This window comes from Bos mutus, chromosome 13 (assembly GCF_027580195.1).
Source record: "Bos mutus isolate GX-2022 chromosome 13, NWIPB_WYAK_1.1, whole genome shotgun sequence".
Classification (NCBI taxonomy): Eukaryota; Metazoa; Chordata; class Mammalia; order Artiodactyla; family Bovidae; genus Bos; species Bos mutus.
Genome location: NC_091629.1, coordinates 66,034,784 through 66,051,513, shown reverse-complemented (window position 1 = coordinate 66,051,513; position 16,730 = coordinate 66,034,784). Strand labels below are relative to the sequence as shown.

The window sequence follows — 16,730 nt, the reverse complement described above, 5'->3', positions numbered from 1 at the left end:
AACATGTACACATATGATTCCTGAATATTCAAAACTATACTTCTGTTCATAGCAATTTGATGTTCTAATAATTGTCACATAGGGTAGAACTTAATTCTTTATTAAAACTGAAAAGGGACTTTATAGTATTCTATTTTCTATCACATAATTTTGAAATTGCAAGCATGCTCTCAAATTAAAAATTTTTATTATGAACATGGTGTGTCATTTATATTTTCAGTGACTCTGAACACTTCTACAAATATTGAATAAATGCACAATGTTACAGATAAATTTTGAAGACTTAAAATCAATATGATATTCAAAGATTTTTTTTTAACCCCAAGTAGTTATAGATGGAATTAGCTTTTCAATAGTTATTCACATACATCATAAGTCACTAAAGGATTAAAGAGTTTGCTTTTTTTTTTTTTAATCAATTCTGGAATTTGAGAACTATATTAAAGCAAATAACAATTCTACAGAGAACCTACTGTAAATGCTGTATTTGTAACTAAAGAGGGTTATCTATATTTGATACCTGTTTTATGTCAAATAAGCAAAGCATTTCCTTTAGATACTTATTCTTATTAAATCATAATTCAAAGAGCTTTAAACAAATCCTAAAAGCCAAAGTTATTGCTTTATTTTGTAAGTAAATTAGGGCTACCAGTAAAAAAAATTCCCCAACAAAATATATTTTCAGATCAGCTTAATATCGTTCTTTCTCAATAAATTAGACATGTATTATCACTTGGAACTACAGAGAAGAGAATCATAAAGTCACAGCATTTTAAAGCCAAAAGATCTCTATCTGGGAGTGAGAAATCTTTAAAAAGTATCAGTGAACTCAGAGAACCATGCAATTGGTAGTTATATATTTTTATATATTTATTTTAATATGAGGATAATTACAATATTGTGATGGTTTTTGCCATACATGGTATGGTACTGGCACAAAAACAGAAATATAGATCAATGGAACAAAATAGAAAGCCTGGAGATAAATCCATGCACCTATAAGGTGTTCACCTTATCTTTGACAAAGGAGGCAAAAATATACAATGGAGAAAGGACAGTCTCTTCAACAAGTGGTGCTGGGAGAACTGGTCAGCTATGTGTAATAGAATGAAATTAGAACACTTTCTAATAGCATATACAAAATAAGCTCAAAATGAATTTAAAGACCTAAACATAAGACCAGAAACTATAAAACTCTTAGAGGAAAACATAGGCAGAACACTTTGTGACATAAATCACAGTAGGATCCTCTATGGTAGCTGTATTTTTAAAGAAAACTTTCTGATATTTCTAAAGAGGATCAATGATATCACAGGAGATTAACTTTAAAACAATCCTAATAGCAGTAATACTATTTTTCAGGTCAAATTTCTATCAGCCTTTTAAATCAATCTTAAGCAATAAAATATGTACCTTTTTAGGATTTAGCTTTTATTTTTCTATCTTCCTTATTAGTTTTTGAAATATTTGAAAAGATCTACCCAATTTTCTGGAAAACCAGTCTTATTTTCTGTTGCTTTAAAGACCAAAATAGATTCTTTAATTTTAAGCACTAATATTTTTGGTAATGCTGATAAGCTTATCTTTGAAAATCTGATACGTTCTTGCATGAATGGGTTTTTGTACATACAAGTTTTAAAACATTTCAGTGTACATATTACTCCAGAGCAGCCCCAACAGCACCCCGGGATACTCACCACCACCTTTCCTTTGTGAGCTCTCACTGTGGCTCCAAACCACTGATTCGATTTAAACTCTATAGGTTCCTTGGTTCCATTGACTCTTATCTTTCTGTTGTCTGGCAGGGAGGACATATAGATCATTAATCATTTGTAACACTTGGCAGCAAATTAAAACACGTGATAATGAGTTTTCACACACATGGCGGGGGGTTCTATTTGATTAAGTCTAAGCTAGACCTTTCACTTAGAAAAATACCTGTTAAATGGAAATACATATTTGAACATGACAGTTCACAACTTAAAGCATTTTTTTAAATGACTTACATTTTCAAGGATAAGGGTACCGCAAACTTGATGTAGACTCTGACAGTCTGGAATCTACACTTTGGTCATTGATTTGTATCAGATGGAAGACCAAACATTCATAACTACTCTGAGGAATTCCAAATCTTTTCTGAAAGTAAAACTACCTGGAATCCCCTTGGTCCAGGAAGCACAGCTTCCTAGGCATGGCTTAGCTGGAAACTTGAAGGACTCCAGGTTCCCGGTTTTTAACTGAGTAACATATGTCTATGCAGCCACAGAAAGTAACACCTCAACACAGCTTTATCCACACTTGGCAGATGTCAGCACGAGGGGACCATCTGAGTAAAAACTCAACCCAATTATGACACACTTCGGGTCTTAATAAAAAGCAAATATCTTTTCTTTCACTCCTGTTGCCAATCGACATATTTCCCACATGGTTCTAACCACATGGTTCTAACTGAACTTCCTCAGTAATGGTTAATGAATTTCAAAAAGACATTTATACTAGAGCATCTTATTAGTATGTGTTCTCTTTGGTATGCATTTTGCTTTTCCCTCCTTGATTCTATAATGAATGCATTACAAATGAACTTTTAACTTCTATTAAATGAGGCCAAAGTATAAATGTAATTAACATTCCATTGAGTTTACATATGATTACAGACTTTTCAAACAAAGAAACTATATATATATATTTAGGTTTGATCTCTGGTCAGGGAACTAAGATCCCACATGCCATGGAGGAAACAAGCCTGCGTGCCACAATGACTGAACCTGCGTGTCTGAACACTGAACAACTAGAGAATCTGTGCACCTCAACAAAAGATCCCACGTGTCGCAATGAAGATCCAATGCAACCAAATAAATATTATAAAAAGAAAATATAAGCATTTCTATTTGTGTCTAGGCAAGAAAGATCATCCCTGGAGAAGGGAATGGCTAACCACTCCAGTATTCTTGCCTGGAGAATTCCATGGAGAGAGGAAGCCTGGTGGGCTACAATAGTCCATGGGGTTGCAAAGTCGGACACAACTGAGTGACTTTCACTGTCAGACCATTTTTCTAGATTCCACATATATGTATTAGTATAGGATACAGTGACCTTTCTGACCTTCCCAGCCCCAGTCTTTCCAATCATCCAACATATACTTCTCAGTCTGCATGAAATTCCTTCCTGGCTATAATACTCTGTGCTTAGTTGCTCAGTCGTGTCTGACTCTTTGTGACCCTGTAGACTGTAGCCCATCAGGCTCCTCTGTCTGCGGAATTCTCCAGGCAAGTATACTAGAGAGGGTTGCCATGTCCTCCACCAGGGGATCTTCCCAATCCAGGGATTGAACCCAGGTCTCCTGCATTGTGGGCAGATTCTTTACCATTTTAGCCACCAGGAAAGCCCAAAGTGGTTTCTATTTGCTGACCAAACTCCTGTGACATGAGGCAATGCATTTCAGATAGGACCACACATCCCTCTGGAGTAGAAGGATGGCACAGGTTACCCAAAGTGCATTGTCAACTCCAGAGAACTCTTGGAAGGGCCAGTGGGAGATGGTGGAGCCATTAGTTACCAAAGCAATTCTCTCCTTGGTATATCCCAAACTAAGCCAAAAGCTAGAGGAAAGCTGTATAGTGACTGCATGTGATTTACAGCTTCTTAAGTGCCAGGAGGGGCGAATTCACATTTAGAAGCAAACCCCATTCCTGCCAGAGATGCTCAGAGTGCTCAAACAAACCTTGTGCACAGCAGGGCCCAGGGACCCCACAGAGACTGAGACAGAACTGTCTTTGAGCACCTCCTATGGAGGTACGGGTTGGCAGTGGTCTGCCGCAGGGACAGGGACTCTGGGTGTGGATATGGCGTAAGTCCTCTTGGAGGAGGTCGCCATTAACCCCACCATAGAGTTGTCAGAACTTACACAGAATGGGAAATTGATTCTTGGAGGGCACAACAGAACCTTGTGCACCAGGACCCAGGAGAAAGGAATGGTGACCCCACAGGAGACTTGCCTGTGAGTGTCCGGGAGACTCCAGAAAAGGCGTGGGTTGCTGGCGGCCTGCTGCAGGGTTGGGGGCACAGACTGTAGCAGTACATGTATGGAATCTTTTGAGGGCGGTCATCATTATCTATTATCTCCACTATAGTTTGGCCCCAGGTAAATAGCAGGGATGGAACACAGCTCCACCCAGCAACAGAAAATTGGATTAAAGATTTACAGAGTATGGCCAAGCCCATCAGAACAAGACCCAGTATCCCCCTCAGTCAGTCTATCCCATCAGGAAGCTTTCATAAGCCTCTTATCCTTCTCCATCAGAGGGCATACAGAATGAAAACCACAATCACAGAAAACTAACCAAACTGATCACATGGACCACAGCCTTGTCTAACTCAGTGAAACTAAGAGCCATGCCATGTGGGGCCACTCAAGACGGACGGGTCATGGTGGAGAGTTCTGACAAAACATGGTCCACTGGAGAAGGAAATAGCAAACCACTTCAGTATTCCTGCCTTAAGAACCCCATGAACAGTATGAAAAAGCAAAAAGATAGGACACTGAAAGATGAACTGCCCAGGTCAGTAGGTGCCAATATGCTACTGGAGATCAGTGGAGAAATAACTCCAGAAAGAATGAAGAGACGGAGCCAAAGCAAAAACAACACCCAGTTGTGGATGTGACTGGTGATAGAAGCAAGGTCCGATGCTATAAAGAGCAATATTACATAGGAACCTGGAATGTTAGGTCCATGAATCAAGGTAAATAGGAAGTGAACAGGAGATGGCAAGAGTGAACGTCAACATTTTAGGAATCAGCAAACTAAACTGGACTGGAATGGGTGAATTTAACTCAGATGACCATTATATCTACTACTGCGGGCAGGAATCCCTCAGAAGAAATGGAATAGCCATCATAGTCAACAAAAATGTCCGAAATACAGTACTTGGATGCAGTCTCAAAAATGACAGAATGATCTCTGTTCATTTCCAAGGGAAACCATTCAATATCACAGTAATCCAAGTCTATGCCCCGCCAGTAATGCTGAAAAAGCTGAAGTTGAATGATTCTATGAAGACCTACAAGACCTTCTAGAATTAACACCCCCAAAAGATGTCCTTTTCATTACAGAGGACTGGAATGCAAAAGTAGGAAGTCAAGAAACACCTGGAGTAACAGGCAAATTTGGCCTTGGAGTACAGAATGAAGCAGGACAAAGGCTAAAAAAATTTCTGCCAAGAGAATGCACTAGTCATAGAAAACACCCTCTTCCAACAACACAAGAGAAGACTCTACACATGGACATCACCACCAGATGGTCAACACTGAAATCAGATGGAATATTCTTTGCAGCCAAAGATGGAGAAGCTCTATACAGTCAGCAAAAACAAGACCTGGAGCTGACTGTGGCTCAGATCATGAACTCCTTATTGCTAAATTCAGACTTAAATTGAAGAAAGTAGGGAAAACCACTAGACCATTCAGGTATGACCTAAATCAAACCCCTAACGATTATACAGTGGAAGTGAGAAATAGATTTAAGGGATTAGATCTGATAGACAGAATGCCTGATGAACAATGGTTCGTGACATTGTACAGAAGACAGGGAGCAAGACTATCCCCAAGAAAAAGAAATGCAAAAGCAAAATGGCTGTCTGAGAAGGCCTTACAAATAGCTGTGAAAGAAGAGAAGCCAAAAGCAAAGGAGAAAAGGAAAGATATACCCATTTGAATGCAGAAATCCAAAGAATAGCAAGGAGAAATAAGAAAGCCTTCCTCAGCCATCAATGCAAAGAAATAGAGGAAAACAATGGAATGGGAAAGACTAGAGATCTCTTCAAGAAAATTAGAGATACCAAGGGAACATTTCATACAAAGATGGGCTCAATAAAGGACAGAAATGGTATGGACCTAACAGAAGCAGAAGATATTAAGAAGAGATGGAAAGAATACACAGAAGAACTGTACAAAAAAGATCTTCACGACCCAGATAATCACGATGGTGTGATCACTGACCTAGAGCCAGATATTCTGGAATGTGAAGTCAAGTGGGCCTTAGGAAGCATCACTATGAACAAAGCTAGTGGAGGTGATGGAATTCCAGTTGAGCTATTTCAAATTCTGAAAGATGATGCTGTGAAAGTGCTACACTCAATATGCCAGCAAATTTGGAAAACTCAGCAGTGACCACAGGACTGGCAAAGGTTAGTTTTCATTCCAATCCCTAAGAAAGGCAATGCCAAAGAATGCTCAAACTACCGCACAATTCCACTCATCTCACATGCTAGCAAGGTAATGCTCAAAATTCTCCAAGTCAGGCTTCAACAATACGTGAACTGTGAACTTCCAGATGTTCAAGCTGGTTTTAGAAAAGGCAGAGGAACCAGAGATCAAATTGCCAACATGTGTTGGATCATCGAAAAAGTAAGAGAGTTCCAGAAAAACATCTATTTCTGCTTTATTGACTATGCCAAAGCCTTTGACTGTGTGGATCACAATAAACTGTGGAAAATTCTGAAAAAGATGGGAATACCAGACCACCTGACCTGCCTCCTGAGAAATCTGTATGCAGGTCAGGAAGCAACAGTTAGAACTGGACATGGAACAACAGACTGGTTCCAAATAGGAAAAGGAGTACGTCAAGGCTGTATATTGTCACCCTGCTTATTTAACTTCTATGCAGAGTACATCATGAGAAACACTGGGCTGGAAGAAGCACAAGCTGGACTCAAGATTGCTGGGAGAAATATCAATAACCTCAGATATGCAGATGATACCACTTTTATGGCAGAAAGTGAAGAAGAACAAAAGAGCCTCTTGATGAAAGTGAAAGTGGAGAGTGAAAAAGTTGGCTTAAAGCTCAACATTCAGAAAACAAAGATCATGGCATCTGGTCCCATCACTTCATGGGAAATAGATGGGGAAACAGTGGCAGCCTTTATTTTTAGGGGCTCCAAAATCACAGCAGATGGTGACTGCAGCTATGAAATAAAAAGACACTTACTTCTTGGAAGAAAAGTTATGACCAACCTAGACAGCATATTGAAAAGCAGAGACATTACTTTGCCAACAAAGGTCCATCTAGTCAAGGCTATGGTTTTTCCAGTGGTCATGCATGGATGTGAGAGTTGGACTATAAAGAAAGCTGAGAGCCAAAGAATTGATGCTTTTGAACTGTGGTGTTGGAGAAGACTCTTGAGAGTCCCTTGGACTGCAAGGAGATCCAACCAGTTCATCCTAAAGGAAATTAGTCCTGAATGTTCGTTGGAAGGACTTATGTTAAAGTTGAAACTCTAATACTTTGGCCACCTGATGCAAAGATGCAAAGAGTTGACTCATTGGAAAAGACTCTGATGCTGGGACAGATTGAAGGCAAGAGGAGAAGGGGACGACAGAGGATGAGATGGTTGGATGGCATCACCGACTCAATGGACATGAGTTTGAGTAAACTCCAGGAGTGGTGATGGACAGGGATGCCTAGTGTGCTGCAGGCCATGGGGTCACAAAGAGTTGAACACGACTGAGCAACTGAACTGAACTGAAGTGACAGGAGACTATTAAGAAAGTAAATAAATGAAAATCCAGATGATTCTTTTTCAAAGGAACAATCAATAGATTTCATATGTAAAAGAGTCCCCAAATCAATAAGAGAAAAAGACTAAATTTCAATAGAAAATAGGTCTTAGGACCTAAACAAGCATTGTAGGGAAGAAGAAATCAGATACTTCATAAATTCATGGAGAGATCCTGAATCTCAAATCAAAACCATCACAAAAAGAAATTCCTGTTATCTATAAATAAGACTACTGTTCAACTATTAAAACATATATTGGGAGTTTGGGACTGACATGAACACACTGCTATATTTAAAACAGATAACCAACAGGGACCTACTCCATAGCACAGGAAACTGCTCAATATTCTGTAAAAGAATTTGAAAATGAATAGATGCAGGTATATGTACAACTGAATCATTGTTGAATAATTAACAACATTGATAACTGAAACTAACACAACACTGTAAAATTAACTCTACTTCAATCAAAAATTAAAAGTGTATATATATATATGACAGATTTAGATGCATTAATATCAAATATTGTCTATAAAATATATTTTTGTGTTTAGCTTTTCTGAGCCTTTAAAGAAAAAGTACAGGAAGATTCAAAGTCTTATGTAACAAACACTTGTATTCCCACCGGGTAGAACTGAAAACTAAAGTTTTTTCACATTTACAGACATCACAATACCCTTTGACATCTATCTTCAGTTCTACTCCCCTGCCCCTCCTTCTCCAGAGGTAGCCACCATCATGAATGTGATGTGTATACTCCCAAACACTTAAAAATAATGTCCAAGTAAAACACAGAACAGAGGTCTGCAGATATCTTCCATAAAGGACTGAGGATCAGTACTTCAGGCTTTGTACTCTCTATGGTCTGTCAGAACTACTCACCTCTGCCTCTGTAGCAAAAGCAGCCACAGACAGTATTTTTTTAATTAATTTATTTTTAATTGAAGGATAATTGCTTTACAGTATTGCACTAGTTTCTATCAAACATCAACATGAATCAGCCATAGGTTTACCCATGTCCCCTCCCACTTGAACATCCCTCCCACTTCTCTCCCCATCCCACCCATACAGGTGACGATTTGTTTTTTAAAAAATGGATATGTTTTTTAAAAAATGAGCTTGGCTGTGTTCCAGTAAAACTTGACTTAGGGACAAAGAAAGGTGAGTTCCATGTAATTTTCATGTGTCATTTACATATTACTCTTTAAAAAAATTTTCCCCCAATCATTACAAAACGTAGAAACTATCCGTCACTTACAGACAGACACAGCAGGTGGTGGATCAGATTTTGTTGTAGTGTGCCAACAGTTTACTATTGACAAACTATTCTTTTGTGTGTTCTTTTTAACAGAAAAAGGTGGTATTATACTATCTGTATAGAAGAGTGTGTAGTTGTGTTTAACATTCAATTTTATGTTTTGGGGAGGTAATCCATGTTTTGATGATTAGATAGATAGCAGGTCCAACTCATTCTTTTAAATTCCTGTGCAGTATTGTATTCCATTGAATAGCCTTCTGCATTTTATTTATCCATTCCATTTACGTATGAATGTTAGGGTTTTCAGTTTTTCTACTATAACAAACGTGTGCCCTGTGAGTCCTTACCCCCATCTTCTGCATATGGAGAAGAGTTTCTCTCACACCAGACTAGAAATAAAGTTGCCAGGTCATAGACAATCATCATACATGTATATCAGCTATGGCAGTCGACCTCCAAAGTAGCCCAATTTCCATGCCCACTAGCAAGGCATGAGAGAGGGACTCTCAACTCCTGCCACTGCAGGACTTTAAAGTTTTTGTCAATCTGGAGGACCATGAAATGGACTTTCATTTTTTCTGTTTTCATTTGCATTTCCCCGATTATCAGTAGAGTTGATCATCTTTTTATGCTTATGGACCACACACTTTTTTCTTCTGCGAATTGCTAGTTCATATCCTTTCCTCATTTCCTGGTTTAATTTTAGTCTCATTGATTGGAAGAATTCAATATATATTCTGAGTACTGATTCATTTCCCCACATATATGTTGCCAGTATCTTCTCAATCTTTGCTAGTGTTTCACTTTGTTTATGTGGATTGTTGTCCACCCAGAATTTGTTTTTCTACAGGATGTGGCATGGGTGTCTTATTTCCAGTTTTAAAGGCCTGTTGTCTTAGCACCACGAACTGAAAAATCCATCTTTTTTCCCTGAATTGTTGTCATAGCACCTCTGCAATGGTACCTCTTGACGTGGCTGGAGGGGTCCAGCATGACCTGGCCCCCCACCTGCCTCTCCAACATCCTCTCCTCCCATTTTCCTAGTTTAGACACACCGCCTTTCCTAAACATGCCCAGGCTTTTCGGTCTCCTCATTGCATATGACTGTCTCCTCACTCCCACTGCCTGAAATATTCTTCCCACTGTTTTCTGCAAGGCTGCTTCCCTCCTGTCACTCAGGTTTTAGCTCAAATGCCACTTCCTTCGAGACTCCATCCCTAAGCAGCTAGTTAATCTGACCCTAAGTCATTCTCTCCTGTTACCCTTTAGACTTTTCTTCATAGCACTTACCATTCATTGAGATGGTTTTATTTATTAGTTTGCCTGTTTACTGGCTATCGATTCTCTTCCAGATATACAAGAATCCCATGAACAGAGATGTCTTCTGCTTCACCTCTGTACTCTCCACTTCTAAATCAGTGCCTAACAAGTAGTGGTACCTCTATGCTTATTGAGTGAATTACCAAACTCCCATCTATTCATTCAGAAGCTTGTATAGTATATCGTTCAGTATAATCCTTTCAATTCAAAATGTTGGGTGTGTAAGTGTATAGACACAGAACTGTTCCTGATGGTTTTCTTGAAGGCAGGGAGTGTACATATTTTATTGACTGTTTATATTTCAATTGTGTATATTTCTGTACTATTTGAGTTGTTATGGTAAACATTGTTACATCTTTGATCTAAAAAACAGAAAACCTAAAGATAAAAACCTAGAGATTTGGGGACTTCCCGGGTGGTCAAGCTTCCAATGCAGGGGGGTGCAGGTTTGATCCCTAGTCTAGGAACTAAGATCCTGCATGCTGTGCCATGTGGCAAAATAAGAAGAAAAAACAATCAGATCTGTAGGCTAATCTGAGTGATGGGTGGTGGCAATCAAGTGGATTTGGTTCGTCTGACATTTCTGGGCTTTGAAGCTGTCTCTCTAAATTGATAGCTTTGGTCTCTGGGCAATCAAGGTACAACCCAGTGGGTCGCAAATCTACTAACGTTCGGCTCTTTTTTCATAGGAGTATTAATCTCTGAGCAGGGTGAGGGAGTGTAGATGTGGTGCCCACATGGGCCACAGGCAGGTTTTTCTAATCTTCTTGAGTAGAATGGGGGGAATTACACAGAGTGAGGCTAGCTCACCACCGGAGAGAGAACTCAAACCAACAACAGGCGCAAGCAAACCCTGTGGCAGGTGGAGGGCTTTGGAAAACTATTATAAAGTCCTCAGCCCCGTCCCAGAAAAACAGTAAGTTTCCCTGTTACTTCCAGTCATCACCTTCCGTGTTTCACACTAGGGATTTTCTTCAAGCTGTTGCAGGAGCTGTCCAGGCATTTTTAATCAGGAAAAGGGGAAAGGAAGTCTTTAACTGTTTGTTTGTAATCTTCCCCTTGATCAGCATATGCTATAAATGTTTCATTTAAATTGTACTACATGTATACCTGTGGCGGATTCATTTTGATATTTGGCAAAACTAATACAATTATGTAAAGTTTAAAAATAAAATAAAAAAAAGAAAAGAAAAGTCAAAAAAAAAAATTGTACTATCTATCGGAGAACAAGGAATAGATCTATATAAAATTCAAAACAAAATATTGATGGCCAGAGAACTCCGTGTCTAAAAAAAACAAATCCAAGAAAAGACTCTGGATCAATTTTTATGTCCAGGAAAATGAAACTTCCAAATGAATGCTTCCTTATATCCCGAAACCACAATTAAAAACCATGAAAGAATACCTCTGCAGCCTTTATACACTTGATCATCTTATTGTGAATTTTCAAGTCTTTAAGGAAATACCACACTAATTTATTTTATAATTTAATATTAAAAAATGTGTTATTCTTTCCCCCACCAGTTGTACTGAGATATAATTGACATGCAGCATTGTGTAGGGCTTCATTGTATTAGGGCTTGCCCAGTAGCTCAGATGGTAAAAGAATCTGCCTGCAATGCAGGAGACGAGGTTCATTCCCTGGGTTGGGAAGATCCCCTGAAGAAGGCAATGTCTACCCACTTCAGTATTCTTGCCTGGAGAATCCCATAGACCGAGGAGCCTGGTGGGCCACAGTCCATGGGATTCCAAAGAGTTGGACACAACTGAGCGACTCATACACACACACTGTGTAAGGTGTATGACATAATGTTTTGGCTTACATTCAACATGGCATGATCACTACAATCCATTATCTCATATAGACATACACACACACACAAATTATTTTCCTGATGAGAGCTCTTGGGATTAACTCTCTTAACAACTTTCATCCATGCCATATAAAAGTTGTTAACTATAGTCAACATGGTACATACACATCACATCCCTGCTGCTGCTGCTGCTAAGTCGCTTCAGTCGTGTCCGACTCTGTGCAACCCCACAGATGGCAGCCCACCAGGCTCCCCCGTCCCTGGGATTCTCCAGGCAAGAACACTGGAGTGGGGTGCCATTTCCTTTTCCAATGCAAGAAAGTGAAAAGTGAAAGTGAAGTCGCTCAGTCGTGTCCGACTCTTCGTGACCCCATGGACTGCAGCCTACCAGGTTCCTCCGTCCATGGGATTTTCCAGGCAAGAGTACTGGAGTGGGGTGCCATCGCCTTCCCTGACATCACATCCCTAGTACTTACTTATTTCATAACTTGAAATCTATACCTTATGACCCACGTCTCCCATTTGTCCTGCCCCCCATCCCCCACCTCTGGTAGCAACAAGTTTGATCTCTTTTTCTGTGAGATTTTTTTCTTAAGATTCCACATATAAGAGAGATCATATAGTATTTGTCTTTCTCTATTCGACTTATTTCATTTCATTTAGCATAATGCCCTCAAGATTCATTCATGTTGACACAAATGGCAGGGGATCTCTCCTTTGTAATGGCTGAGTAGTATTCCATTGTGAATATATATATATATATATATATATATATATATACACACACACACACACACACATATATATACACATATATATATGTAGGGCTTCTCTGGTGGCTCAGTGTTAAAGAATCTGCCTGCTGATACAGAAGATGGGTTCAAACCCTGAGTCAGGAAGATACCCTGGAGAAGGAAATGGCAACCCACTCTAGTATTCTTGCCTGGAAAATCCCATGGACAGAGGAGCCTGGCAGGTTACAGTTGCATAGGGTTGCAAAATAGTTGGACATGACTTAGCAACTATACAAGAATAACAACAACAATGTGTGTGTGTGTGTGTTTACACATTCACCCACTGATGGACAGAAATATGTTATTCCAATGAAACATTCTATATAACTGAGTTTTATTCCTTGTATCATATATGTATGCTATATACAAATGTATGCATGTACACACATGTGCAAATACACACATGTTTTCCTGCCTTTACCTCTTAGATCAGCTCTAAATATCCCACCCTCCACAATGTAGATCCCAGACCCTGCATCTGATCTTCAGATAGCCCACCATTCAGAGAGCTCCTTCCCTGTCCCTTGAGTCTCACTCCCTGACTTTATTCATGAAGCTGCTCTTGCAAAATTCTATTCCTCCTTATTTGCCAAATAATCCAAATTGCTTCCTTAAAAACCTGCTTTAAAATGTAGGGCCATGCATGACAAACAGTCACTCACACAGGGGTAAGAAAGTAGAGAATATATGGGACAAAATGTAGTAAATAAATGCTTGTGAAAAAAAGTGGAATGGAATAGAATACAACAGAGTGTAGGGCCAAAAATTCTTTTCAAACTGAAATTCTTTGAGATTACCATTTTTAAAAAATTCAAACAATATAAAGTAAGAGAACTTGTATAAAGAAATGTATAAAGTAGTAACTGAAAGGTCATTGGCATTCCTCCTCCATGGATACACTTGCTGTTGTTTTCTAAAGCCACCCAGCCATTTAGAATTTAAGAGACTTCTAGCTCACTCCTCTAGTCTAACAAATTTCTGGAAATCATGAAGCTTTTATTTTTTCATATCACTATTTAAGTGTTTGGTTCCTTACATAACTAAGTAACGAATAAAGTTAAATGAGTTGAAAGTACGCTTTTAGAATTCTAATAATCATTCATAAATATGGGTTTGGGATAGCAATAGTAAATGTATTATAATCTTGCTGTTATACAGTTTACCCAATCAAGATGAGAATATAAATTTTTTGCTATAATTATTTCCACATCTATATTGTCTTCCAGAGAATAAAGATCACATTTCCAACTTCCTGTTTTTAATAACCAATAGGGCCTGCCAGTGTTCTTCAGACATTTGTTTCTACATCATATAGAATCATTTGAAATGTTTTTCATATGTAATTTGACTTGGGCCACCTGTAAGGTTTGTTCTGGAAATACATTCAGACTTCTGTTGGTATGACAAAAGCAATTTCTTGGATGGGTGTTCTGCTCATTTACATAATACAGTTAAAGAAGATATCAAGAAATGAAAGAATCACCTCCTTCCCCAAATAAATTCAGATTTTAAATAGGACTACCAGGAAATCCCTGGTTGCTCAATTCATTCAGCCATTTGGCTATTACTATTTAACTTTTCTCCTTATCCCCAGCCTTCTCTGTCTACCTGCTCACTCTCAGTTGATAATTTTGCTTCTTATGTCACTGAGAAAATAGAAGAAATGAAAAAGGATCACTTTCTTCTTTCTATTACCAAACCCACCAACCTACTCTCATTCTGCCTTCTCTGCTCACTGAGGATGGATCACCTTTATGCTCCTCCAAAGCCAGTGCCTCCATCTGTGTAAAGTCCTTCTCATCCCTTTTCATCTACTTAGGAATCTGTTTTGCACATCCCTCTCCTCCTTTATTCAGCATCATTGTTTCCCACTGGATGGAAGAAGTCCTATGAGATCACAAACACGCTATCATGTCTCCTCGATGATTACATTTCTGGAGTCCCATTAGGGCAGAACTCCTTGGGGAAAAATGACTCTATAGACTGGCTGTCTCCTGCTGGTCTTCTCTCATCCTCTCCCAACACACACCACCGCAAACTGCTTTTGTCAGTTGTCAATTACTTTCTATTATCAAATCAAATGTTCAAAGTTTACTCCTGCTGCTGCTGCTGCTGCTGCTAAGTCGCTTCAGTCGTGTCCGACTCTAGCGACCCCATGGACTGTAGCCCACCAGGCTCCTCCGTCCATGGGATTTTCCAGGCAAAAGTACTGGAGTGGGATGCCATTGCCTTCTCCAAGTTTACTCCAACTGACACGAGTTTCGTTGCTGCACAGGCTTTTCTCTAGTTGCAGTGAGCAGGGGCTACTCTCTAGTTGCAGTGCACAGCCTTCTCATTGTGGTGGCTTCTCTTGTTGCAGCTCCTGGGCTCTAGAGCACAGACTAAGTAGTTGTGGCACATAGGCTTAGCTACTCTGAGTCATAGGGGGTCTAGTTCCTGGACCAGGGATCGAATTCGAGTCTCCTGAATTGGCAGGCAGATTCTTAACCACTGGTCCGCAGGGAAGTCCTCAGATGAGTTTCTTTACTGGCTTCTTGACTTCTTCTGCCTAACCAGCAGCTTCTTCTTAGCATTATTTATACCTCCTCCTCAACACCGATTGTTCTTTAAATGTCAGGGACTCTAGGACTTCCCTGGTAGTCCAGTGAAGTGGGGTCCAGTCTCCCCACAAGCCACAGCTACTGAGCCCACGTGCTGCAACTGAAGTCTACATGCTTAAAGGTTATGCTCTGCAACAAAAGAAATCACTGCAATGAGAAGCCCACACACCACAACGAAGAGTAGCCTACACTTGCTGCAACTAGAGAAAGCCTGTGCATAGCAACGAAGACCCAGTGCAACCAAAAACAATAAATAAATTTAGAAAAAAAAATTAAGATAAAAAAGTGACCTTTCCCGTTCTCTCCCTTTCTCTCTTCTCTTTGCTTCACTTTGTTTCTCCTCACTTCTCTTCATTCTCTCCATCAGTCATGGCCTTAAATATCACCTACGACTTCCACATGTAAATTTCCAAGCCTCTTGCCTGAACTTTAGGTTTATTTATCCAGCTTCCTATGTGATATCACTCTGATGTCTGATAAACATCTCCAGTTTCTCCTATCTGGACTCAACTGGATACTTTCTCTGAGATTTGCTCCTTCCCCTGTTCCCTGTCTCAGTCCCATTCCTCCAGTTGCTCAGATCAAATTTTTCTCTTTCTTCTGTATCCTTCATCTGATCCATAAAGAAAATTCTACCAACTTCACTTTCAAATCAATCCCAAATCCAGCCATCACTCAACCCTAACTGCTATCACTCAACCCAGACCACACTTTTCTATCACCAGACGATGGGAATGTCTCCCCTTGCTTCTGCTGTGGTTGCCTACATTCTACGAAACCAATCCTTTTAAAAACATAATCAAATTCTGTTACTTGCCTACTCAAAACCACCATTGACTGCCATCACTCTTAGAATAAAACCCAAAGTCCTACCGACTTGTAAGGTGCTAGATAGTCTTGCTTCATCTTCTATCTTTCTTTTCCTGACTTCTGTTTAACCCAGTGGGTCTTCTCCATTTCCCAAGAACACTCTTCTCTCCAGATTCAACCCTGACTGTCCTACAATGTAGAACTTCCCCCCTTCCACTACATGGTTTCTTCCTTCACTTAATTTAGGCCTCTGTTCAAATATCACCTTTTCAGTGAAACTTTCTCTGACCACCTTTAGTGAGAAAAATAGCCCTCAAGATGTCTACATGTTTTTGCTTTCTTTTTTTAAATTTGGCTGCTCTGAGTCCTAGCTGTGACATGCAGGATCTTTTTTGAGGCATGTGAACTCTTAGTTACAACATATGGGATCCAGCTCTCCTGAGGGACAGAACCCAGGGTCCTTGAATTGGGAGTGCGGAGTCTCAGTCACTGGACCCCCAGGGAAGTTCAGATGTCTGGATCTTAATACGCTGAACCTGAGACTATGTTAGGCTGCACGACAAAAGACAATTAACTTTGTG

General features: G+C 39.6%; 1 protein-coding gene across 1 annotated transcript in view; it reads right to left on the bottom strand.

Annotated features, from left to right (window-relative positions):
- The window catches only part of ITGA8 (integrin subunit alpha 8), a 188,970-nt gene that overhangs the window by 159,165 nt on the left and 13,075 nt on the right, over positions 1–16,730 (bottom strand). Inside the window, exon 3 of the mRNA XM_005910374.3 lies at positions 1,698–1,798. Coding sequence (XP_005910436.2) covers positions 1,698–1,798 — 101 coding nt within the window. The remainder of the gene's footprint in view (positions 1–1,697; positions 1,799–16,730) is intronic.